Here is a 26,037-nt window from a genome sequence, read left to right as displayed (position 1 = left end):
CGTGATGAAACATAAATCACTCACTCACTCAGACTACCCCACATGCAGATTTGTTCATACACACTTTCGTCTATTCTCAAACAACATATCATCTGTTACAGAGTATACCAGGACTGTTACCGGTAAAGCCGATGAGGTATTCGTCCCCACACAAACATACAAGCTCTCGGCTGCATGTCTGACAGAGGCATCTCTTGTTACCATCATTGGAAGTCCAGGTGATGGAAAAACGGCCACAGCTTACAAGATTCTCTCAGATTATCAAGCGGAAGGTTATGACATTTTCATCATTACAAAACCAAAGGAACTGAAATATAGAAGAAATCCTGAAAATCCTACGATATTTCTGATTGATGATATTTTTGGAAAAACCGAGGTGCCCAAAGAAACTTTCAAGAAGTGGAAACGTGCTCTGGAAGAATTGGAACCTACGTTGAACTCCACCTTCAGACTGGTCATCACGTCACGTGACTATGTCTTCAATGAGTATTTCAAACAGCTGGGGTTTCTGCGTGATTCTCTTTTCAGAGAAGAACTCGTTGTTGAAGTAAACTTGACTAACTCTGAAAAAGTGCGCATTCTAGAAAAATACATTTCACATCACAACCTCGCCATGACCACTGTTGACATTAAACAAATAGCAAACATGCCCACTCCTTACGGCTTTCCTCAAACATGTGCCCTGTTCTTCAGATGGAAGAAGTTTCAGAGTAACCCAGTAGCATTTTTCAGAAACCCCGCTCATTTCTTGCAAGATGCTGTTAGAGATTTAGCAGAGGAGTGTCTTGCTAAGTATGTTGCTCTTCTCCTAGTGTGCGCTGAAGGAGACGTTTGCATTGCGTCGCTGAACAATGACGATGCCCGCCTCGCACACCTGTTACAGTCCAAGGACATATCGGTTGACTTTTTCTTGGAGAATCGCTACACTATCTTTCCCGAACTTTGTGGAACATTCCTTGAGCGGGACAGTGACACGGTAACATTGGCACATGAGGCGATACGACAAGCTGTGCTAAATGTCGAGGACCACAATCCATGCTTGAGATGACTAACATGATCAAATGGTCAGGCTCTCTGAGGCGTGTCATCGTATTACTGGCATTGACACCTATCCCTCATGAATCTTCCGGTTTACAATGTGTCTCCGGCAACACATGCTTGTCGTTAAAGGTGGTTTACTGGATCCCGTGCTCAGGGATGTCAACGTGTTTGCGTAGATCGATGGTCAGTCACTTGATCGTCTAGTCCAAATTTAGAGACTTCCGTCAAGTAAAGTGAATAATGTTGAGTGCGGGGTTAAACATCAAACAAACAATATTTTCAGCAACGTGTCATTTTGATCTTGACAATTATACTTCTACACGGTTAAATGGCGTGGGTGTCCGAGTGCTCCGTTGTGAGTGCTGTCTTGAGTGGGTGCAGTGGGTGCTGTAGTCAGAGCTTTCGGATGTTAAGGTTATTCTTTTTATTTTATCTGTTGTCACACAGCGTGAACACATTACTTGTCCAAATATCTCATTATTTGTTAGACGTCAGTAGTTCCTCTTTCCGAAATAAAAAGAGCATTTTCTTGGAAAAGTGGGACTGCAGAAAATAAACTTCTGTTTGAGTTAACATACATTATTGATTAAGCAGATATCTTTGAGCAGTGATTGTATTTTCTGATTGAATATCTACCTCTTCATGAGGTTTTATTATACTACCTGTTTTAGTTAGTTTTCCCACATAGATCGGGAACGTAATTTCGAGAAGACTATACGTCAGAGAAAGTGGTCTGTACACGTCAGAATGAACACCTTTATTTATAGCATGAAACTGTCATCACAGAACTGTCCCCGTGCAATAAAAATGTACACGAACATGACACCAATGCCAATAAACACTAAATCGTTCACGCAAGAGGCAAGGATGGGAATTTGAACCGATAGACAGAGCCGATCATGTCTGGATGTGTTGTGGGTCATTCCCTTGACCGCTACCTGATGATGGCTGACTGGTCTCCGTTGTGGATGTACTCGGTCTGAAGTGAAAACACCGGGTTAGTGATACACACACACCCCTGACGTGCTATACTATAGGTAGGGTATACTGTATATATGAAAAACGTCATGAAGTGGAGATACTGTGATATGTCACCCTTGGGTGAGGGTTCTTGATACTTGGTTTGAAGATATTTATTTCAAAAACAGGAATCGGATTAAATAAGCAGTATATTACTTATCTGAATACCGCTCCGAAATGCAAATAACTTAAAGATATAACAGTCGTGACGAGAAAAAACATGCTATTAACAAACAAGAAACAATAGCTTTCTGAAAATATAACAATCATAAGTTATTAATATAGCCGCGTATAACATTATGACCATTTGTGTCGGAAAATACGTCATAGTAAGTGCAACGTTTGACTATTACAATACAAATCTGTCTCACAGTTCGATAAAAGAATGGACAGATTATGGTAATTCATGATTATCTTTACTAGATACATGAGATTGAGAGTGGCCGTATAGTATTGATTTGATGTCATACCGTTTGGAATAGAAGAACATTTTTGTGTCTAATGTAAGTGTAATTAACGCACGAAAAGAAACAGTGAAATGGATCTTCGTAACAGCAGTCACAAGAACATGATGGAAAACATTGTTTGATACTTGTGTGCGTTTGAATCGCTGCAAACGAGCCTGAGGCGCGAATGAATAATCTGACAAAATCTTGATCCAGGGTTTAAATTTAAGTCGTTTTGGCTGTTTTTTCTTGGCACGTTGATCTGTTCCTCAAAACTACCCAAAGTAGCCAGTTCTCTATGATCGTGAGACAAAGAATTCACAATTTACTGTATCTGGGGAAGAATGACTTAGCATAATAGTTAATGCTTGCTGTTTGCTACAACTGTCCCAGATGTGACAACAATAATCACAATTATGCTAAATAAACTGTCTGTACATTGTTTGTAACGTTACGTTGTTTGAGACGATATTTAAAATTTCTGACACAGTTTACCATCGGTGCAACCTTCTTAGCGTTACTGTTAACATGGTCAGCCCGGAAACATTGGTGCTGTAAAGTAAGTCCCAAATGCTTATGGCGATGAATGTTATTAATGGTACTGTCCTTCATTGTTAAATTTCGTTTGGGCTGGGCTGTACTTTACCAGGGAATTGTATAGAATCTGTTTTTGTGAGGATTAAATGTAATTTGCCATTTGTCAGTCCGGTCGGACATTTTACTTTTTCATGATACTGCAGGGAACGGTTGTCAGCATTACTCTGCTTAATAGTACTGGTGGTTTTCGTTGTCACGTTAACATGACACGTTAGCGCTCATATGTTAAGTACACTATTTGTGCATCGAACCCGGCGAGAGGTAGCTAATATGTTTCAGTCTGAGATTTTACTTTAGACCTGTTATCTACAGGCTATTGATCCATTTTGCATGTGTCACTTGCCCAGTAAAAAGCTGTGATATAATGAAACTGGTATTGAACTCTTAAGGTATGGCCATGGTGCTGTTGTCAACCTTTACACGCTCAACTCAGTGAAATATTTTGAGGCATGGATGAAATGAAACAATTCCCTCGTGTACCTATTGTAATACCATGACAATATCTCATATCGCAGGGCCATTTACGTTATTAAACAACAAACAAACCATTTGCGGAGTTGATTTTTGTGCCAATCGGGTCCTTGTGGCAAACGCTGAAACCACGGAAGTCAAATGAGATCATACGTGTTCAAGTGTCAAATATCTTCTAAACACCTACCTGAACACAATAGATGTAAACGAGTCATCGTCGTCATCAATTATCTGCAAAAATAAGTTTGAGTAAGTAGTAATCAGAACCCAAACAAGATGGGTTGTTGTAATGGCGCTTTATACTGTATTTCAGTTAAAGAAAGAACTATACTTTTCTTTTTTGTACTCAGATACATTTCAGCGTGACAATGTGTGGGATGATCTTGTTGATTCAGTTTCTCTAGCCACAAGAGAAGCCCATCGTTAACCTCGGCACATCGCCGTGTGTGCCATGTCTGGTGAAAGTTGCTTAAAGCGGCACAAACACTCTCACGCGTGGTGTCTCCGAACGTGCATTTTCTGTTTAATATAGCTCTGTTATACCATCTGTTATAGTTCAGTACTTGGCAGGCAGTACTATGTTCCTTACAGGCTTCCATACTTACTACTGACTCCAGAGACATGTGAGGTGTCACTGACACTGTCCGCTCCATCCAAAATTTGTCGGGAGGCTTAGCTGGGGTAAATCAATCAAAAGAATTAAACGTTTATATTTTGAAGTTGCAAAGGAAAGTATACCGAGAGTTTAGTAGCATCGAATCGATTATGCTACTTTAACCATCACTGCAACATTTTTAAAAACCCTTTCCCTGTGACGGGGTAATGTGTGAAATCTGCAACTACATCAGGCATGCAATGTTTGATATGTATACTGCCCAACCAAAGTTTAGATTCACATAAAACATTCTCTATATGTTATGTACATATAGATGGTTACATCAAAGATGAATTTCTCCACTGACTTTGGGAAACCAACTGCAAATCCAATATAGATGAATTGCTTAAAATCATTATGCAGCTGCGTTTAGGTGTAAAGTTTTGTTAAGAATTCGCCAGTTTTCGCGGCGTTTCATCATTTATTAAACTCGTGAAAATAATGTTTGTGTCGACTGTTTTGCAAAATCTAGTTTAGAACAGTTTACTGGAGTAATTGGCTACATTTACAGTGGAGAGTCTAAACTGTTGATGGGTGGTGTACATTATGCCAAAGAGGTAAAATTGGATTTCAGAGATATGTTACCTTGGGTATTAATTAGCAGTTGTGTATCATGTGGTATTAGCTTTTACAGTGTTTTCAGTCTCATTATATTTTTTTTTAAAACAAAACCATGTGTTTGAGTTCTTATTTAACGCCAGTAACATTTATGATTTGATGCGATATCACTATCAACTTCTAATGATTGGCAAGGTACGTCAGACCGTTCATCTTACTTTATGTAATGAGCAAAACAATGGGTAGCAAAAACGTTGTTGGAGAGTGTGGATTAATTCAGTCTAAGTAAACTTATCCTCAGTACTTTTCGTTACACTCCACTGCTGAGTCTAATAAAACCTTACGAGAAGTCGCGTGAGGTAACCATTGAGCTTGACCAATCAGAACACAGCTTACCAAAATCGCGAAAGTGGACATTCGCACATACCTTTTGAACTTTTTATCTCGAAAAGGTTCATACCCGAACGATTCCGAATGCTATTTAGCGTACGCTCGCTTCCGGGTGATGCACACGGCGTACGTACAACCATGACAACGGTGAGTAAATGGTGTTTTGGGCAATATTCAAGGATGTCATCTTGCGGGAACATTATCTAATGGTAACCATGTCAACAGAAACCCCAAAGCGTATATACTGCAGGTCACATAATTGTGTTATATGTGGATTTTTGTTTGTGGAGAGATCTGTGTCAGTGACCTGAATATTTTGAAAGTCCCTCAGATCCCTAAATAGTAGCAGTTGTCTGATTGGATAAATCTATTTAACCTCGCGTTTGATTGGACGGTCATTGGTCTCTCAAAGGTCACCTGACGCGACCTTCTACTAGGTTTTGTTAGACTCAGTGGTGGAGTGTAACGAAATACACTGAGACTAAGTTTGCTTAGACTGGGCTTAATTTGGATTCAATCATCATAAAAGAATAGGTTAATAAAGGTTTCACTCACTAATGCCCGGAGCAGAAGATGACAGGGTGTCTCTGAAAAGAAGACAATTCATCTTGCATAAGTTAGTACAAGTGTCCTTGTTGTTGTTACAGTCCTTATAATCTATTAAATTTCAGGCATATAAAGTAGCGTTCAAAAGAAATGCCCCCAGATGATTTTCTGGTCAAAAACAAAACATAAGCAAAATATGGTAACATTAAATGTTTTATTGTAAAAGGCAATCATTCCCAAACAGTATTTAATGGATAACAAGAAGAAAAACGACGCAGCTCTTGATCTAATATAAAGTGAATGATACTGGGATGCATTGTCCAGTTTTCGATCACCAATGCAGATTCGATTGGGAGCTTTCACAACTTTGTGGGCAGCACATATTGTTCAGTACCGGATGTGGTCTTCCCTAACTGTCGAACGGAGTAGGTGAGTCTTCTGATGTCTTGATTAGGGATCCGATCGTCGGACGTCATTCCTTTTGCAGGGTAGCTGCCAAAGCGTTCCTCGTCAATGGCCGATCGTGGCGTTTCTGAATATGACGTCCCAGCTGTTCCCAGAGGTGCTCAATTGGGGACAGACCTTTAAGAGCTTGAACTTGCATTCGTCAATAGAGTTCTCTCTTCGCCAGTTTCACTGCTGCCAGTGTCGCACAGTCCAGGTTCATCTCAATCTGGGATGTCGGAGTTGGCACGTCAACCGTCGTGGCCTTGAAAGGTCGATTGGAGTCCATGAATGCGGAGTCGTTTGGCCACAATCTGTTTGCTGACAGGACGTCCAATACTGTTGGCCTCTGATGACGTTACAGTGACGTATCGGTCCTCATTTTGGGTAGTGACCTTCAGTATACCACTCATTTGCCTGTCTGTAGTGCTGCGAGTCTGTCGTAGACGTGCGACAAGTCTTCCAACGGTGGATTTGCAGCAGCCCATGGTCCTCGCCACATGCGTGTCTTCCACCAGTAACATGTCCTCTGCTCTGGTGTTAAACGAAGCATGTTCCTGGTTGTCAGTCGATTAAAATGATGTTAGAGTATAACCTGGTCAGGTTCTAGTTTCCGTTTTGCAAGTGCAAGTGTTCTCAAGGAATAGATATGCTGTGTTCGAGAGATGTGTATTTTCAAACATACATAATTACTTTGACAATTTACAGTCCTTTTTATTTTGGTGGCGTTTCTTTTGGGAGCTAGTTTATGTTTTCTTGAATAGGATTACCTGTTTGCAAATCCTACATTGAGGCTATGTTTAAATACTCCCTTCAGTAAAATTCGACACGCCTGTAAAGACAGGGAGTGGGCACTGTGAAAGGATGTTGGACAAAATGAGAGGTTAAGCTAAAAGGTATGCAGAATATCCATAGTTATTTTTGTGGACGCTATTGATAACCTGGCGGAGGTAGCTTTCAACTGGACATGTAAATGTCACCAACTTGTCTTATTTAGGAGATCTCAAAGGGACTTCGAAAGGACGGTAACACTACAATAATGAACTGATTAAAGCACACACTTGTTTAGGACATGGGTGCTATAGATGCATCAGCAGGCATGATATAGGACATCGGTATGCACTATGTAGGACATTGATTAGAAAGAACTTCATTAAACTATCATTTGAAAACTTACATGCTTCTGATCACGACACAAACCATCACGATGGCAGCGGTTGCCAGAACTACGACCAACGTCCTCATTACCCACAGCTCCGACGTAGTGTCGGCAACCGGCTGCTTTGGCAATACTGCAATGTACAGAGTACATAGAACATACGTCAGAAAAATATGCATTATAACAGTATACCGTTGTGTTACAATGTACGTAACAGTTGTCAGAGTATCCCCCTCTAGATATCTCGTAGCTGGATTGGTTGGTTATTGTTGACGCCGCAATTAGCAATATTCCAGCTATAGGGCGGTGGTCTTTAAACAGTCGACTTTCGACAGTCGACAAGACAATCCAGTGATAAATAGGATGATCATCGATCTACGTAACTGGGATACTATGACATGTGTCAACCAAGTCAACGAGCCTGACCACCTGATCCCGTTAGTCGCCTCTTAAGACAAGCTTGGTTTGCCGAAGACCAATTCTACCCCTGATCTTCTTGGATTGATGGTGATATAGACATATCACTAATCAACTAGCTGATAGGTTGTGATATGTAAGGAATAAGCCTACATTCTATCAGGTATACTTGTTAATATATTATAGAACAACTGCTGTAAGATTTACTAAACAATAATCTGATATTTCGTTACAAACCAATGACATTTTCCACTTCGACATCTTCCAGAATGACCTTGATATCGCCGGTGGTGCTCTTCACGCTGGTACTGCCGCTGTCACTGGCGGCGACGGTGACGATGTAGTAGTCCACTCCGCCAGTGTCGGCGTCGTAGTCCAGCTGGGACGCTACCACCAGACGCCCGTTCGTTGTCATCTCAAATTTGCCAGTGACACTCGCGCCAGACGCTGAAAGTACGTGACACTGCCTATCACTATTCGTGACATGAGTTATGTTTTCAAGGAGTGTTTCCGATTCTCAGTTTTGGGAGACCTGAAACATTGGCAATCTTCTTTATCATGTTTCGAAGATTTATCTGTTAGATAGGTGTAAAAGCACGTACTGGGCAATGAGCACGAATTATGAACCTTTGATTTTCGGCATCATACCACACACATAATGAAGGTCCTTTGTTGGTTGATTCGATGTAGCTAAACAACAATATTCCAGCAGTCTGTAAATAGTCGAATCTGGACAAGACAATCAAGTGATCAACAGCCTGAGCATCGATCTACGGAATTGGTCTAACAGTAAACCACAGTAAACCACAGTAATGTCAATGATAACGGCCCCACCTGTTGTTAACAATAAACTGTAGTTATCATACTTTGTTTCAGAATACTGACACACATTTGGGAAAAGAAAATGTTTTTACGATAATCCATGCAGTCAACATTTGGCATACAATACTCTTGTATATTTTAGGCGATCTTTTGGATTTTTTATTTTATCACGTGTCATTTCAATTAATGTATCACGTATCCTCGTCGCGTGCTTTCTATATCGTTGTATGCATACACGTAATGATAAAGCAGTTTCGTTTACACTAATAAACATATCCCCGTCAAATTTGGCTTCATAATTCCATGGCTTCTGTTTTGGACATAAGTCACCAATCAGTGACTTATGTAAGAAACGTGATGTCGACCACCACTCACGCTCCTGGATGTCAACGACGCTGTATGTGATCTCCCCATCAACGCCGCCGTCGTCGTCAGTGGCTACAAACGTCTCCACCGTCTCCCCCAGAGTGGCAGTCTCCTTGATAGTCACGTCAGGGAAGGTGGACACGGAGGTGGGGGACGTCCACGACGGGTCGTACTCGTTCTCACCCAGAACCTACGAGCAGAGGAATGACAAGACCATGCAACTTTACTTCCAAGACGACTCGGAGTCAACCCAGTTAACACTGTTTGTCTGTGATATGTAGGATAGAAGTATAATCAGATTCATGTCGTGTATCTTTAGTATGTGCTTTCCATTGGTTATTTACAGTTTCACTGAGTAGAAGTACTCGCAAGAACCGTCTCGGAATGCAGAAAAATGCCAAGTGATAATTGTGCCACGTGTTTAGTTGTTCTGGACAACGTGTAACTATATATTTACTATTACTCGTAACATACCGAAAAAAACTGTTCTTTTGTCATGATGAAACATATTGCCACGTTTTAATATACAGTGTCCGATTCCATATTGTATTGAACGCTATCCAACCTGAACGTGAACGGTTACTGTTGATGTCAACGGTGTTGAAGTTACTGGGTTGTCAACAGCATGAAGGACAATATCATAGCTGTGGTCGCTTGTCATTGCCTCATAGTCGATGTCGTTGCCTCTGACAAAAAGATCGTAGTCGACAACTTTGAAAACATCGTGAACGTCAACATCAACGAGATGGAGCGTGACGTTACTGTTGACACCTTCATCAGCATCCGTGAAGTATAATGACGTCACCAGCTGATCTACAATAACAGAACTGTGTATTGACGTTGGAAAATATAATTTCATACAGTGTCATTTGATGTAATAATTAACACTTTCATGTTCGACATAAATGAAAATGTCTCATTTACTTAGTAATGCAGGCCTTCTACCCCACTCTGACCTATCTCACATAAGTACAATATTCATCAAGCGGTGTATCTGTCGTGCATGTTGGGAGTTACAATATTTTACGTACGCTACAGTTTTATATACAATCTACAGCAATGGCTCTGCGGACTACACAGTGGTCGATATTGTGAGCATATGTAATTACATCCGAAATCGTGTGTTCTACAATCATCATTACGCTGAAGGTAATTGCAAACACACCATTCTGTGAGTTTTCTCGAACCTGCGCCGTAGGTGCAAGTATAGTCCCCAACGGTGCATTGTCGTTGATGTCGGTAACGACGAATGTGAGGTCAGCTGTGGCCTCGTTACCGGAGCTGTCAACGGCTTTCACCGTAATGTCTGACAACGTCGTTATACCGTCACTACCGTCTCGGTCAATCCTTTGCGAGCTGTAGCTCAACTCCCCAGCTGGACTCATGGACAAGAAACCAGCATTTGTACCTTCAAGAACAACAATATTATTTCTGAAGTCTTCTACATGGTTAAAATGTCGATTTTGACTACCAAATGTACACAGACCCCTAAAACATAGCAAAGATAAGTCTTTCAGTGTCGGAAGTCAAAGTTATTTTTAAAGATTAACTGTAGACATATTTCACACTTTTCGGTCAAATGTTGAACGATTTCCAAGAACAACTGAAAATAATATTAATCTAAAAGGGACGGGTCTTCAAGCAGGTGACGGAGTGATGGGGTCGCACAGTAGTTGAAGCGTTCGCTCGTCACACCCGCGTTTGATTCTTCACATGGGTATAGTGTGTGAAGGCTATTTCTGATGCCCCCAGTCGTGATACTGCTGGAATATTGCTCAAGGAGGCGTAAAACCATGCTCACTCATTCAGACACTCACTGCCTTACACAAGTAGGTGGGGGAAAGGGGCATGAAAGTATTCAGGTTCCTCACCCTCTAGACTGTAGGTAACAGCACCAGTGTTCCCGTGGGTCACAAAAACGCCCGTAAGGACTGTCCCCTCTTCCTGATCCTCGAGGATAGCAGCATTGGTCGCAACCACTATCTTTAATGTTGTCGTGACGACATCTACAACGGTTACCATCATTACAGCGCTTGTGGTGAACGTCTCGTCATCTGCTCTAGAGAAACACCAAGGGTTTACTTGCTAGTTGCACCGATAATTACAACATGATGCAGCGTATTAGTGCTTCACAATTATAAAGTTTTTTCTCCTCAAGTGCTTATATCCCTTGACATTAACAGGTTTGATTCTTTTCTTAAACACGGCTAAATTACGTTTTCAGAACCTGGTCACACATTTTGGTGGCCAAGATCAGAGAGAAACAGTGCAGGTCACCAAATATATTTCTTGGCGAAGGTCATAAACTATACAACCTTTGAGGAGGGCCATCTATATAATGGACATATTATGATTACGTATATCGTTATAGAATCCTGAAAGAATGTACATCAAAAGACTTAGTGTCATCGATAACTAAGTTAATCTAAGGAAAATCGTCGGCACCCATCCGCAGCTGCTTTTCCACAGAGATAGTAAGTAAATGAGTGTGGTTTTACGCCGCTTTTAGAAATATTCCAGGAATATTCTAGGGACACCATAAATGTGCTTCACGCACTGTAGAAATAATAATAATAATGTGATTGGCAAGATTCAGGAAAAGCATGATAAATATGCGGACCTCGCCTTTGAAATGTCTCGCTTGCATCCCAAGTACACTGTCGTCAGGCTCTCCATTGTTCTCGGTGCCCTTGGTTTGGTACCTCCTGATCTCTTGGCGCAGATCAGGAGAGTGCCCGGGTTCTCCACCGGGAGCACAGCCCTTCTGACAATCTGGGTAATGCAGAAGGCTGCAGTGTTGGGGAGCCTCCATATTCTCCGGAAAGTTCTTGGTGGGTTCGACTAGGCAGTGTTTCCTGGGAGAAGTCCCATTCGCGGTCTGGGCTGCGTGTAGAGGGGGCGAGGGCCCTGAGCTGATGATGAGCTTGACCAGCCTGACTGTGCCAGGATCACCCGAACCCTCTCTGCTGCATTTTCATTCTAATCTGTAAAATAATAATAATGTCCATTTGTATGGCGGCGTGTCCACACACTAGTGTATGCTCATGGCACCCAGTGTATAAGCTCAAAACAAAACTGCAGGTGCTGGTAGCTGTACAAGTCATTCTTAGTATTTCATGAAAGGATGGGTCTTCAATAGGGATTTGAAGGCGTGAAGGAAGGTTGCTGTTTCGATGGCTATTGGAAGACTGTTCCAAAGTGAAGGAGCTGCGAAGGTGAATGCCCTGCGGCGATAGTTCTTTGGATGTACAGGGGGTGTTGTTAGGAGGAACTGCTGGTGTGATCGCAACTGTCGTGGTGGTATGTTGGCAGAAATGAGTTCAGAGAGGTAATGAAGGGATAGGTCGTGTAGATATTGAAACACAATGGACAGGGTCTTGAATTCGATTCAGGCTTGGATGGGCAACCAGTGAAGAGACTTTAGAACGGGGGTTATGTGCGATCTTTTAGACGTAAGAGATACGATTCTGGCCGCTGCATTTTGGATTTTCTGGAGTTTAGTCAAGTGTGCAGAGCTGAGTCCAAACAGAATGCTGTTTGAGTAGTCCAGTCTAGATAGAACAAGAGACCTAACGAGAGTATGAACTGCATCTGTTGTTAAATTCTGACGAATGTTACTAATAGCTTTAAGGTGGAAGAAGCAGATTCTTGAAAGATGGCTGATTTGAGCGTGAAGTGATAAGTCCTGATCTATGAATACTCTGAGATCTCTCGGAGCGAGAGTAATCTCTGCATCAGCTATTTTGATTTTCTCAGTTGTTCAGACGATGTTCAGTGCCGACAGGCATATAGCTTCTGTTGCATCGCCATTCATTTTGAGCATCATAGATGACACGATTTCATGGACTTTGCTCAGATAACTGTCTTGTCCAGAGAATATTGAATCTGATTCAACGCAAAACAGTCTACCAGTTGGGTATCGTCTGCGAACGAATGGTGAGCAGTGTTACACTTGATCAGTATGCCGCTCAAGGGTGTCATGTAAACAAGAAAGAGAAGTGCGTCCTGTCAGATATGATGAAAACCATCCCAATGCCAAATCGTTGTTCAAGAAGTTTGACGAGAATGCTCAAGTCAAGCAGTACAAGTGATGCAACATTTCCCCTGTCTGCCGAGCATCTGAGTTCATTGAGCAGCCTCAATGGAACTGTCTCCGTGCTGTGTATGGCCCGGTAGGCAGATTGGAACTTGTCGAATAGTCGATTCTGCGTTAGGTGTGATGACAGCTGATATTCACTGCTTTGTCAAACAACTTGGAGATGAAGTTTAGGTTTGAAACGGTTCGATTTTTTTTCAGTACGTTAGGGTTAAGATTATTCTTCTTAATTGATGGTCTGACACCTGCTTCTTTGAAAACATCTGGAAATATGCCAGACTGTAGACTACCATTGATGATCTGGGTGATGATGGGCAGCATGACATCCAAGTTGTCCAGAACTAGGTTACAAGGCAGTGGGTCAAGAGAGCATGTAGGTGTCCTTGCAGATTTAATGTGTAGTGCAACCTCTGATCCTGAGAATGGTTCTAAGCAACAGAGATGATGTCCTTTGAATTGTTTTATTTCCAACGAGTCTGTAGAGCATGGCAATAACTTTGCTGGTATAGGACTGATTTTCTCGAGAAAGAATGAATTGAACTTGTTGGCGAGATCAGGTTCGCATTGGTGATCTGGCAATGTGGTTATTTTGTGGGCTCCATGGAGCGACTTCACGTATTATTCACGTTTCTGCTGTTTCCGATAAGGTCTTTAATCTTATCTTTTGAATATTTATATGTGCATGTTTCATCAAGTAGGCCGTTTTAATTCGTGTTTGTTTGAAGATCTGTCTATGGATTTCAAGCCGGGACTTCCTCCATCGACTTTCAGCTTGGCGTAGCTCTGACTTGGACTTTCTGATTTCTTCATTGTACCAAGGACTTCTTGGTCCTAAAATGATATTCTTTTCTATGGATGGTGCATGTTTGTCTAAAACCGACTTAAGGCCAGCTACGAAACGTTCACTCAAGATGTTGATATCAGAGGAATCAATGACAACTGCGATACGCAAGTCGGTTTTCAATTTGCCCATGCCCCACACCTTTATTAAACTAGTGCTCCCTAAATCCTGAAACCGGTCAGTGGTGGCGAGGTAGAAACGAGTGGTTCTATTCCCCTCGGTGTGTGATGACCATTTCGGGATTATGGCTATGAACGGCATATAAACCCAACCAATGTGATAGATACTTATGTTATCGTCAATACATGAAGTGGTGACGAGGAATAATCTAAAGGATATTTAAGAATGACATCACTTCCGCTTAGTTCAAAAGAACGTCCTCTTCCTTCTAAAGTGAGTGTGACTGAGTCACCGTCGTCATCTGTTGCGGTTACTGAAGCAACCAGGTCACCCACAGCAATGTCTTCATTGACAGTGATGGCATAATGAGTTGAATCAAACTTGGGCATGTTGTCGTTGACGTCAGTTAAGGTCAGCCGTATAGTTCCGTCCGAGAATCTTTGTGAAACAGCCCCGTCGGTTACCCTAATTGTGACGTCATGATAGGCTACGCCCCCTGTTGGTGTGTCACTGTCTAAGGTGCCAATTATCTTTAAGACACCGGATTGGGGACCGATTTCAAATTTGTCACTGCTGTCGTCCCCGTTTGCTGCAGAAGAAAAGGGCAGGTTCAGATAAATCATGTATACATGTGAGTATATATGCACCGTTGACACCCGCATGAAAGAACATAAAACCTCTACATCAAGTTTGATGATATCGAAGTCCTATCGTCCAAAAATCAAGACTAAACAAAAAGAAAAGTGTTGGAGGCCATCAAAATCATCCTCCACAAAACTTTAATCAACAAAGACCAAGGATACTACATACCATCGGCCTATGAAGAACTACTCAAACTATAGAATATCAAAGCATCCTGTCTATTTGTTTGTTCATTGACTTAGTTCCCTACTGACCTCTTCCAATATATACAACTTGTTATTCCATTACATGCTGATGTTAATGTTAATCCGCTGTTTGTCAGAACATGCCATGTATATAAAACTTCTCACTATTTGGTTGTATTTCGCTAAGAATCTACATGGAACCATAGCTCAACGCAATAAACAAGAAGTTGTATGTTTAATTTGTAACGCACCAACTTCTTGAATACCGATCAAACGGTCACACATATACGTATACAGTTTCTGATGAGCCAAATACACGTGCGGCAGGTGGCACGGTTGTGTCAGTTCAGCCTGACAGAAGTCTATAACCATGAGTTCGAGTCATGGATCAAAGAACTTATGTTCCAGTATGTGTTATAAGGTATGTACAGGACTTGTGGTCATTGTTTCACCATTGTATCCACCTATCCTTCCATGAGAATCACGTATGAAAACATTCAGACAACATTTAGGCACTTTTAGAAGACTTATCATCAAACAGAATGAGAGTCTAGGCTATATATCTTACAGAGTGTGCACTGCAGTTTGATTGGCTCAAATAAGATATTACATTTCACTGGAAAACCATTTACAATTTACGTTATGCTGTAACGCTTGACAAATGTCTCAGACCCAAAATTACAACAAATTCCTTGGAAATGGACAAACCGAAATCTACATGACATTTATCAGGATTTGTTGACTTATCTGAGCTTTTTCCGCTATCAGTACGGTTCACTGAGTACGGTTCGCACATCACAACTGTATTGTGACGTCATCCCTCAACGCATTCCAAAGTAGCGCCATTTGTGTTATACATATTCTTACACTAAGCACGTTCAGACTTAATATTATGTTCCTCTGTTAAAACTCACAGTCCAGCACGGAGACGAAGGAGAATGTGACGTCGCCGTCAACTCCCAAGTCAGCGTCGGAGGCCGCGAAGGAGATTTCGTGGTTGACGGGAACGTCCTCTGATAAGCTCTTTCCAGGAAACTGACCGGAGCTGTCCACTGCAGGGCTGTCAAACACAGGGTCGAATTCATTTACCGGGGTCACCTGAATCAAAACAAAGGCAATGGTTTAGACCCTCAGTAGACTACTACGCACATACATACATACACACATACACAGTACACGCATACACACATACAAACGTGCTACTCCGTAAACCTCTTCGAGCTAAGGGTCTGCATTAATATTGATTCAAGGTTTCTTGACCCTAAGTCTTTAAGCATACTCAATAAGAAAGCAGAAAACAATTATAGTTAAAAAACAAAAGCAATGTCATACATGCCGCATGGAGCCAGGATTCAAATCGGCATAAATGTTAAACATGGCCGCAAGATAATTTCATCTCTGTTCTGTTCTTGAGGACTGTTCCAAGACCATACAGAGTCTTCATGAAACTATTTTCCAGGAAGCATAATCCTTCAACTCACTGACAATACCACTTCCAGCTAGCCACTCACTTTGACACTGATGATCGTGGTCCCGGTTCTCAGGTTGTCTTCATTGACCGCAATTACGGTAAAAACGAATTCATAAACCGACAGAGATTCGTAGTCAAGGTTACTTGTCACTGTCTTCAGCTGACTTCCGGTGACACTGAACAGGTCTTGTGGAGTACCAGCTTGTAGAGAGATTCTGGAAGCAGCGTTGGTACCATCATCGGCATCGGTCACAACAAGGTCAAGGACGACGGTATCTGTCATAAGTAATGAATTAGTGAATTGGGTTTTAACCGTTTTTTATGTAATGTGGTAATACATTAGGAATGAAGATTTTTATGGATATCAACTTCTTTATATGAGAACACAACGTTTCGGAGTTAATGCTTACTTCCTCATCAGGTGAAGCTTAAGAATGAAGATTTTATGGATATCAACTTCTTTATATGAGAACACAACGTTTCGGAGTTAATGCTTACTCCTTCATCAGGTGAAGCTTAAGAATGAAGATTTTATGGATATCAACTTCTTTATATGAGAACACAACGTTTCGGAGTTAATGCTTACTCCGAAACGTTGTGTTCTCTTATAAAGAAGTTGATATCCATAAAATCTTCATTCTTATGCATTTCACTTCTAAATGCCCTTCAAAGACGTGGTAATACATTGTGGGAAACATGACTTACATTTCCTTGCCATGCCTTATTATGACCCATTGTCTAGCAGCGAGACGGGGAACATCTGCATCCAATAACTGATAGTATTATACCCAGTCACTCTTAGACTGGAGTCCAACATAGACTGAACTCTTTGACGGATGTCTAATAGTATATCTAGTGTATCGGCATTACTACATCTAGGTTGCCCCAGTAGGCGACATTGTCGCGGATCAACACATTACACTAACTGCAAGTCGAGCAACCCTTGCTTGGCAAATATCATTTTTGACGTTTTTCGGTAGGATTGAACCGGGAGTCCAAACTCTGACCGCCCACTCTCCGGACAGAATCTGTTCCCACTGCACCACTACCCCTCTCGTACCAAGAACCAAACCTCAAAATTAGTGAGTGAGGGAGTGATTTAGCTTTACGCCGCACTCAACAATATTCCAGCTATATGGCGGCGGTCTGTAAAAATTCGAGTCGGGACCAGTGCTCAACAACATGAGCATCGATCTGCGCAATTGGGAACCGATGCCATGTGTCAACCAAGTCACCGAGTCTGACCACCCGATCCTGTTAGTCGCCTCTTACGACAAGCGTTGTCGTCATGTCTTGCGAGCATGGGTTGCTGAAGGCCTATTCTACACCGGATCTTCGCGGGTCACCTCGAAACTAACGTGGGCGTATGTAGACTCACCGATCGGAGTATTCTCTGCTACGTCTACCGTATACGATGTCGCCGAGAATGCAGGGTTGTTGTCATTGATGTCTACAATTGTTGGAGCTATTGTCCGGGTCGACCCAAGGCCGGAGCTGTCTTTGGCAGTAAGGTCGAATGAGACGGAGGTCAAGGCTGCTTGGTCCCGGTCTATTCTACGAGCTATCTTCAATACCCCTGATGTTGCGTCCACACTGAAGAAAGTGCTATCCCTGCCTGGCAAGTTATTGTTAAGGATAAATATGCATAATTTAATATTACATTAACATTGTTCATATACAAAATCCCCCTGCCTATCAATGACAAATTGAAAACACAATGAATTGAAATCAAAAACATAAATTGTCAGATTGGTTAAAAAGTGTAGAAAGTAAGTTCAGCATAATGTTTAGTTCCAACAAGATCAATCTAATTGCGATGACTGCGGTCACTGACCGACTTGATATTTTTCTGCTAACCGTATACTAGTCTTATGGCTCGATCATTGCCTGGATATTACTGACTGACTTTGAGTACAGACGAAAGTAATGGATATTTTGACCATCAAAGAATATCGGTTATATTACAAGCGATGACGTCCTCACCACTTATTGCATACGTGTGTGTGTCCCCCTCGTCTTTGTCGTCCACGGTGAAGAGGTTGCTGACCACGCTGCCCACTGGCATCTCCTCCGGGATGGACAAAGTCCCTGACAACGTGATCACCGGCGTCTCGTCAACGACGTTGGTAACTCTCACCATCATCATGACCTGCTGGGTGTTCCGACCGTCGGACATACTGCACAGAAATAAAACGTAGCTGTGATACCGCTTTAACAATACAATGAAGTCCAGGAAAACCAAGTCTTCTCTGCCGAAAGGTGCAGACTGTTTTAGTACTAGGTTTCGGATAGTGACAAACCAATGATGAAACTTAGGGTGAATCTAGCATTAAAAGAAACAATGAGTGGATCCTGGTAAATCCATGGGGCTGAACTCTTCTCAGCGAATTAGATGGTCCTGAGAACTGGGCCTGCTCCACAACATCATAGACAAGTTTAGATCTATTTTTGTAAAAACAACTGGTCTTCCGAGTCTATAATAAATCGTGTAATATATCTATAATTAATATAGTATCTAGGATAACTAGTTGTATTCTAGCATTAAACCTATAGTTTTTTTCTGCAAATAATTCCATAGATATTTGCTTGTTTCTCTTATCTCAGTTGACGTAATATGAACCAATGGATTCGCTTTGAAACTATTTGTAAGAACATCATGTTAATGAAATCTACCAATGAAACGTGAAAACTATCAACTGTCGGAGCGCGTAGGGTGTAATGCTTCTAGTGAGAGTATTCCAGTTGCGTCATGGCGTGTCCATTTAATGTGGGAAGAGAGCACGAAATGTTCTAAGTCACTTTCACCAACTTCGCGAATCCCCCGAACATAAAATACTTAGAAACAGAATCGAAGCGAACCTAGATTTAACCCACAATCGTGGTAAATCCAATTACAAGTGGCGCAACTCTGCACAGCCAGGAGAAGTGCCTTAAACGGTTATGTCATGTCAGTGTCAGTTTCACATCGGATGTAGCCACTGATTAGCTCTCATGTTCGTCAAAAAGTAAAAGATTATTCACCACAACATACTTCCATAATTTGAAGTACATAACTACCTGTCGCTGGTATACTCTTTTTAAAGGTTTGTGGTATACATTCCACTATAGATTCCTAGACCCAATGGTCACCATGTTTTTCACTTCCCTTTCTGTCGTTGATGACTGTGCCTTTAAGTGAATTTTGACTCAGATCGAAACTGCGGTGAAAGTTATGTCCAGGGTATTTATCCCACTACAATGGAAAAATATCATGGGGCTGGTAATTTGAATGGTTTAATGGGGAAAATATATGATACGGCTAACAGAAGAGAGGAAACATATAGTTCAGTGCGTAGAAATACCGCACTAAGTAAACAAATACACCCTTATAACAACTAGTTCAGTGTTTGAAATGATGAAAATAACAGAATATATATTTGGGTGCCCTTTTCGTCACTGAAGCCAATGCTTCAGATTACTTAGTCAGATTACTTTTTGAGACAGCCATGATCTCTTGAATGACTCAATTTTCTAAATATTAAAAGAGAGAATTTCGTTGTTACATAATCCACACGACGTAATGAATCTACCTGATGAGGAGCCGATAGGTTTTCAATGTTTCGTAATCCAGGGATTGCTTGATCCTTAGTGCTCCCCCAGCCAACTCGTATACATCGCCATGAGTAGCAAGTGTGAAGGTGAGTGCGTCTCCCTCGTTGTCTGTCCCCGACACGGTGTAGATGACTACACCGATGGGAGTATCCTCGCTGACGTCGACTACCGTGGTGCCTAGTGACGTCGGACTGATGAACGTCGGGGGTTCGTCTGGTAGATATTGGAGAACAGTGAACATCTATTGGTTGAAGCGTTAGTTAAATGCCAGTGGTCGGATTTCAGTGCATTTATTATGTTTCAGTGTACAATGTGTTTGTCTTGGAGTGGGTGTTTCTCAAAGACTAGCCGTACATGCATTTTACCAATACAGTAGCATGCCAGGGAGCAGATCCAGAACAAACAGATCAAACAAAAAGATCAAACAAACAGAACAAAAGGATCAAACATATCGATCGTCCTCTTGTTAGACACAATCATATGAATAATGCATACATATAAAATAAAGAACAAAGGCTCTTTTATATTTTAAAGACATCTCCTGCTATATCACAATCACGGGAGTTTTAATCACACAAAGTTTCATCCAGTGTTTACGTCAGCATCTAAAGATCTTACCAATAATACATCTTTACGGACCTCTTATTTCCCATGCCATGTGGCATATTCTGGAGGAATATTAAGACAGTTCTCGACCTTTACATTTGCAGTCAAAATAGTTTTCACAGTCACAGGGAATCAATGACACTTCAAGCTTTGTATAGACAACGGCGACGTGGTTCAGCATAATGATGCTCTACAGAGAAATAAATGTGGGAGTATCTTGATCTTTCACTTTCATTTCTTTACGTCGAAACAAGCTCTGCTCCACACGACGCAGCAAACCTACCTATGAGGATCTTCCATTCTGCTACAACACTGGCGTCGCTGTGGGACACCATGAAGAAGTTGACTTCAAACGGCGTGATGGTCCCCGTCACCAGTACATCCGAGCCAAGTGCATTTCCTCTCCCGACACTGACTGTACCAGACGCGTCCCAGGACAGCCAAAACGGCTTGAAGATGTCACAGTCCAGCACAGGCTGGTAGTCGTATCCGAGCCATCCACAGCCTGCATCGTCACAGAGCTCGCTGGCAGACACTGCCGTCCATTCGTTCATGTCGCCGCCGAGTTTGCAGTAAAGCCAGGAACCTGATCAGAAATGGTCAACCGGTAATTTACAAACAGACTAGTCAAAACTGACATCATCACGCTGTAGCTGCACCTCAGCCCATTTACACGCCTTCCAACACCATGTGACCGTCACCATGAACAAGTACATCTGCTCCACCTTTTTTACATGTCTTCACCTCCAGTAACTCTCGTCTCTCGTCACCTCACCCTTACCGTGCCTTTGTCATCATGTTGAAGATGTGCCTGACCACCACCACCCACCACAGTACACCCTGATCCTTACCCGTGCCTGTGTCTACTTCTTGCAACTGTATCTCCGCTCCGCGGCATGCCTTCACCTCGAGCTGCATGTGACTCTCGCCCGTCACTTTAACCCCAAACCCATTCACCTTCTTGTACGATGCACTGTCGGAAATAATGTTGATCCACTTTCCTGTAATAAGTACAGAAGTCCGCATAGTCTTTTCTGGTAAATCACAGACAATATTTAGATGTCGACAAACATTTGTGAAGATGCGGACCATCACTATATTCACTTCATCTTACACATTGACATCAATACGAAAACTTGGATACACGTATGGTTCTTCAGATACTAACACGCGTATTGTCGACAAAATTGGATTGTGCATGAAGATAATCGTTTAATCATTAAAAAGTAAATTTTGGTAAGAAACGGCTTCATTGTCAACATCACCGGCATGAACATCCTCGCCGCCTTCCTTCTCCATCCTGATCCATTTCTGCTATAAGTAAAACAACGCAATTTCATCACAATTTCATACTTCAAACAGATCACAATGAAGATGGAAGGCAGGCCCATGGGCGAGCGAGTTTAAATTCTGAGGTCTCAAAAAAGTTTTTTCATTTTTCCATCCTAAGCACATATTCATAACAACTTCGTGTATATTTTCGTCAAATCCCTTTTGAGAGAGTGGCCACAGTTCGGAGAGTATCTGGACTTTTATGAGTCCAGAATTAAATTGTGTATTACATTGTGAATGTAAAATTGTGACATGTGATAGATAGATAGATAGATAGATAGATAGATAGATAGATAGATAGATAGATAGATAGATAGATAGATAGATAGATAGATAGATAGATAGATAGATAGATAGATAGATAGATAGATCAACGTCTGATTGGAAAAGAACTGGAGGACATAACTTACCACACATTCCACGTGGAATTAAACAGCACAGAAATACAAGTGTCCACACAAAGGTCATCCCGACATACAGCGAAGGTAACTAATACCTCTGACAAGTACCATTCCAACAAGAGGCAAGCATCTTGTAGCGTCAACTTCAGTTTGAGTTAATCACGAACTCTCAAACCGCAGATTTCACTTCTCCATTCATCATAACGAACTATATCCTTGGAAAGAAAACGTCTTTCAAATACGGACGTGCATGATGTGTTGAGAGCAGGTGCGTTTCATGCCTTAACAGCGTATGTTATGACCACCAATTTAAAGAACATATTACAAGACCGTGTGCTCATGATAGGTCAGTGACAATGCACCGTTAATACTGTTACATACACATATCTCTTTAGCCAGTCCTGGGATGGCTCCGTTGCATGTTTTCAGGATGGACTTCACATGGGCTATTGCTGTGCCGACATAATGTTCAACATGTATGTGTCCGGTACAAGTCCACTGTAAGTAATTGATACACTTACCCAGAGATGTGTCTGGGGTTTTCATTGTCGACAGTGGTTATGGAGATCGCATGGGGTCACGCAGGTTTGGTAATCCCCCTGTAATCTGTCACCCAAATGAACACACACTGATTGACATGATAAGATGACAGTTGTACAATACCTTCACAGAGATCTCTCGTACTTTTTTGTCAAGTACAAATGAGGCGATACGTGTTTTGACTCCCTCGGCGATACGTCAAGCACCCGTTTCAACTGTTTAGTTATAAAGTGTCCATGGGAGGTGACGAATGTTCCAACGTCACTGAGTGTTAAGCTAGTGCTCGGTTGAATATTATGTCAAATGTTAGGATATGTTTTTGGTTGAATGTTAGTCTGAGTGTTAGATTAAGTGTTTGCAGAATGCTAGGCCAAGTGTTTAGATGAATGCCAGGCTGAGTGTTAGGTTAAGAGTTCGGTTGAAGATTTTGACGAATGTTGGGTTAAGTGTATGGGTGAATGTTAGGTTGAGTGTTGTTTGAATTGTTTGAGAGGCATTCTAGAAGTTGCTGAGATAAAGATGACAAGAATTTTTATGGATGATCAACTTCTTTATTGCAGGGTAGCGACGTTTCGGTATAGATTCTTATACCGTTTTCAAGCGTGTGGGGAATGGCAGGGGGAGTACAATATATATACAGCAGAGATGAGCATGTGATGACAATACAACAATAACAGGATTAACAATAACTATTTGAGGTAACAATACATTAGAGAAGTGTTGAGGTAAGCTGATTAAGGACTGAAGCCAGCGGGGGGGGGGGGGGGGGGAAGAGGGTGAGTTGACAGAAGCCAGAGTGAGATGAGTGGATTGATTGGTGGAAGCCAGGGTGAGTTGAGTGGATAAATTGAGACTGGGGGCCAGAGTGGGTTGATTAATTAGTGTTAATGATGCAGTTGAATGCCGGGGAGACAAAGACGCCTTGATCCCTGTTAATTGTTGGGTTGTGTCTGCGGATTTGTACTGCTTCAGCAAGTTTGCGTTGTTTGAAGTCATGTTTGTTGCTAGCAAGTGTTGTGACAGTGTCCCAGTTGATGTTGTGGTCAGGAAATTTGGTGATGTGTTCCGAAATGGCTGATTTTGTGTCACCTTTGTTTGTGGAGGTTTTGTGTTCTTTGATGCGTATGTTGAGTGGTCTGGATGTTTCCCCAATGTAGTTGCTGCCGCAGCTGCAGCTGATGTTGTAGATGACGCCTTTAGGGTGTTGTTGTTGTGTACTGTGTTTCCTACCGTTGGCCTTAATGATTGTTTTGAGGGGTGTTCCTGTTGTAAAGTAGGTGTCAATGCCTGCTTGTTGCTTGAGTAGGCGACTGATGTGGTGTGATGTTTTGCCGGTGTATGGTAGTGAGATGCGTATGGGAGCGGGATCAGGCTTGGTAGTAGTGGGTTTGGGAGGTGGGTTGACAGTGGAGTTAATGACACGGTTAACAAGTTGGGGAGGGTAGTTGTTTAGTTGGGTGAAGACATGCTTGAGATGGTTTAGTTCGGGTTGAGGAGAGACAGAGGATAGGTTTAGGGCACGGCGGGTGAGGGTAGAGATGATGCCCGTTTTAGTTCGGAGTGAGTGGTTTGAGTCAAAGTGGAGGTATTGGTCAGTGTGAGTGGGTTTACGATAGACAGAGGTTTGGATGGTGTTGTCAGTAGTGCGGGTGACGAGAACGTCAAGGAAGGGGAGTTGTGAGTTGCTTTCAGTCTCAAACGTGAACTGAATGCGGGGGTGTTGTTGGTTAAGGTGCTGAAGGAGAGCGGAGGGGTCGTTAGCTTGGGGCAGAATGACAAAGGTGTCGTCAACCTTCCTGAACCAGCAGGTTGGTTTAATTAGTGAGGAACTGAGGGCTTGGTGCTCAAAGGAGGTCATGTAGATTTCAGAGAGGATGGGAGAGAGAGGGGATCCCATGGGCAGACCATGGATTTGCTCATAGAGTTCATCACCCCAGGTGAAGTATGTGGAGGTGATGGAGTTAGTAATGAGCTGAAGGATGGAGTCAGTAGAGAGTTTGGTGTCCAGAGGGGAGTCGAGGTTATCAAGGCGGTTACGGAGGATGTGCAGGGTTTCGTTAATGGGAACACTGGTGAACAAGTCCACTACATCATAACTAACGATTTTTCCAGGGTTTTCAACAGTCTTGAGTTTCTCACAGAAGTCAGTAGAGTCTGATATGTAGGAGTCCGCGGTTTTGCCGAGAGGGGCCAAAACTTTCGTGAGGTGCTGGGCAGTGTTATAAAACACTGTGTCTCTGGAACACACAAGGAGTCTGGCTTTAGGAGGGTTCTTGTGGATTTTCACAGTAGCTCGTGCGTAGGGAGCTTGAGGGTGGGACACAGCAAGTTTGTGGTGCAGTTCATGCGAGAGTTCATAGTTGTCACGTAGTTGTTTCAGGTGGGCTTTGTGTTGTCTCTGGAGTTTCTGTGTGGGGTCTTTCTTGATCTTGCGGTAGGTGGTATCATCGTCGAGGATCTTGCTGACCATTTTGTTGAAGTCATTGGTGTTCAGGACTACAGCCGCTTTGCCCTTGTCTGCTTGGACGATGGTGATGGACTTGTCTTTTCTCAGGTCTGTGATGGCTTGTTGTTCAGGCTTGGTGATGTTGGGCTGCTGGGGCTTCGACTTCTGGAGGATGTCAGCAATCTGGTGGCGGAGGAAGTCAACCTTGCCACCAGGTACCAACTGCTGCAGCCCCTTCTCTACGTTGATGATGAAGTCATCGTGGTTGCGTAGAGGTCGGGTAGGGACGAACTTGAGTCCTCTGGACAGCACGCTGATGTGTTCTTTGTTGAGGGGCTTGTCACTAAGGTTGACAACAGTCTTCCTCTGGTAGTCGACTTTCTGTAGTCTGGTGGTGGTGCAGTCAGCGGGTTTTGGGTTGAGTTGTTGGAGTTTCTTGAGATGGGTAGTTTTGGTTTTGTTGTCAAGGATGTTGTTGGACTTGGTCTGGGCAGCATGGAGAGAGGAGTAGGTTTCTAGTTCGAGTGTAGAGCTGAGGGTGTCAAGGTGGCTGGTGATGCTGTTCAGGGTGGTGGCTTTTACCTTGCGGTGGTGGCGGATCCGTTCTTTCACTAGGAGTTTAGAGGCATTGTGTAGGATGGATCTGGCTGCCGGAGTGTTGACAGGTGAAGACAAACTGAGACCGTTGGGGACCAGGTTCAGATCTCTGCATCTCATCAGGAAAGTAAGGTGATTGCTGGAGTTGATGAATTTCTTCTCTAGCCGGGTGAGGGAGTTGATGGTATGGATTGCCACGTCTCCATGTAGACGACGGATAAACTGTTTGAGAGGCAT

The 26,037-nt window shown here is 42.5% G+C and overlaps 2 protein-coding genes across 2 annotated transcripts in view; one reads left to right on the top strand and one right to left on the bottom strand.

Moving 5' to 3' along the window:
* The window catches only part of LOC137261267 (uncharacterized), a 22,140-nt gene extending 17,245 nt beyond the window's left edge, over positions 1-4,895 (top strand). The window contains exon 5 of the mRNA XM_067798989.1: positions 102-4,895. Within this exon, the coding sequence (XP_067655090.1) occupies positions 102-1,048 (947 nt within the window). The 3' untranslated portion in view covers positions 1,049-4,895. The remainder of the gene's footprint in view (positions 1-101) is intronic.
* On the bottom strand, positions 1,939-26,037 carry LOC137262052 (uncharacterized). Its single transcript, XM_067799841.1, has 19 exons — positions 24,369-26,037; positions 21,336-21,485; positions 20,768-21,070; positions 19,857-20,091; positions 18,271-18,464; positions 17,666-17,902; positions 16,328-16,563; positions 15,731-15,914; positions 14,164-14,578; positions 10,804-10,994; positions 10,098-10,340; positions 9,498-9,745; positions 8,942-9,122; positions 7,982-8,191; positions 7,346-7,460; positions 5,734-5,765; positions 4,181-4,251; positions 3,763-3,806; positions 1,939-2,020 (listed from the first exon to the last, which is right to left on the bottom strand). The coding sequence occupies exons 1-19, from the start codon at positions 26,035-26,037 to the stop codon at positions 1,939-1,941; spliced, it is 5,040 nt and encodes a 1,679-aa protein (XP_067655942.1).

Source organism: Haliotis asinina, chromosome 14 (genome assembly GCF_037392515.1).
Source record: "Haliotis asinina isolate JCU_RB_2024 chromosome 14, JCU_Hal_asi_v2, whole genome shotgun sequence".
Classification (NCBI taxonomy): domain Eukaryota; kingdom Metazoa; phylum Mollusca; class Gastropoda; order Lepetellida; family Haliotidae; genus Haliotis; species Haliotis asinina.
The sequence above is the reverse complement of the archived record's forward strand: the minus strand, read 5'-3'. Positions and strand labels throughout refer to the sequence as shown.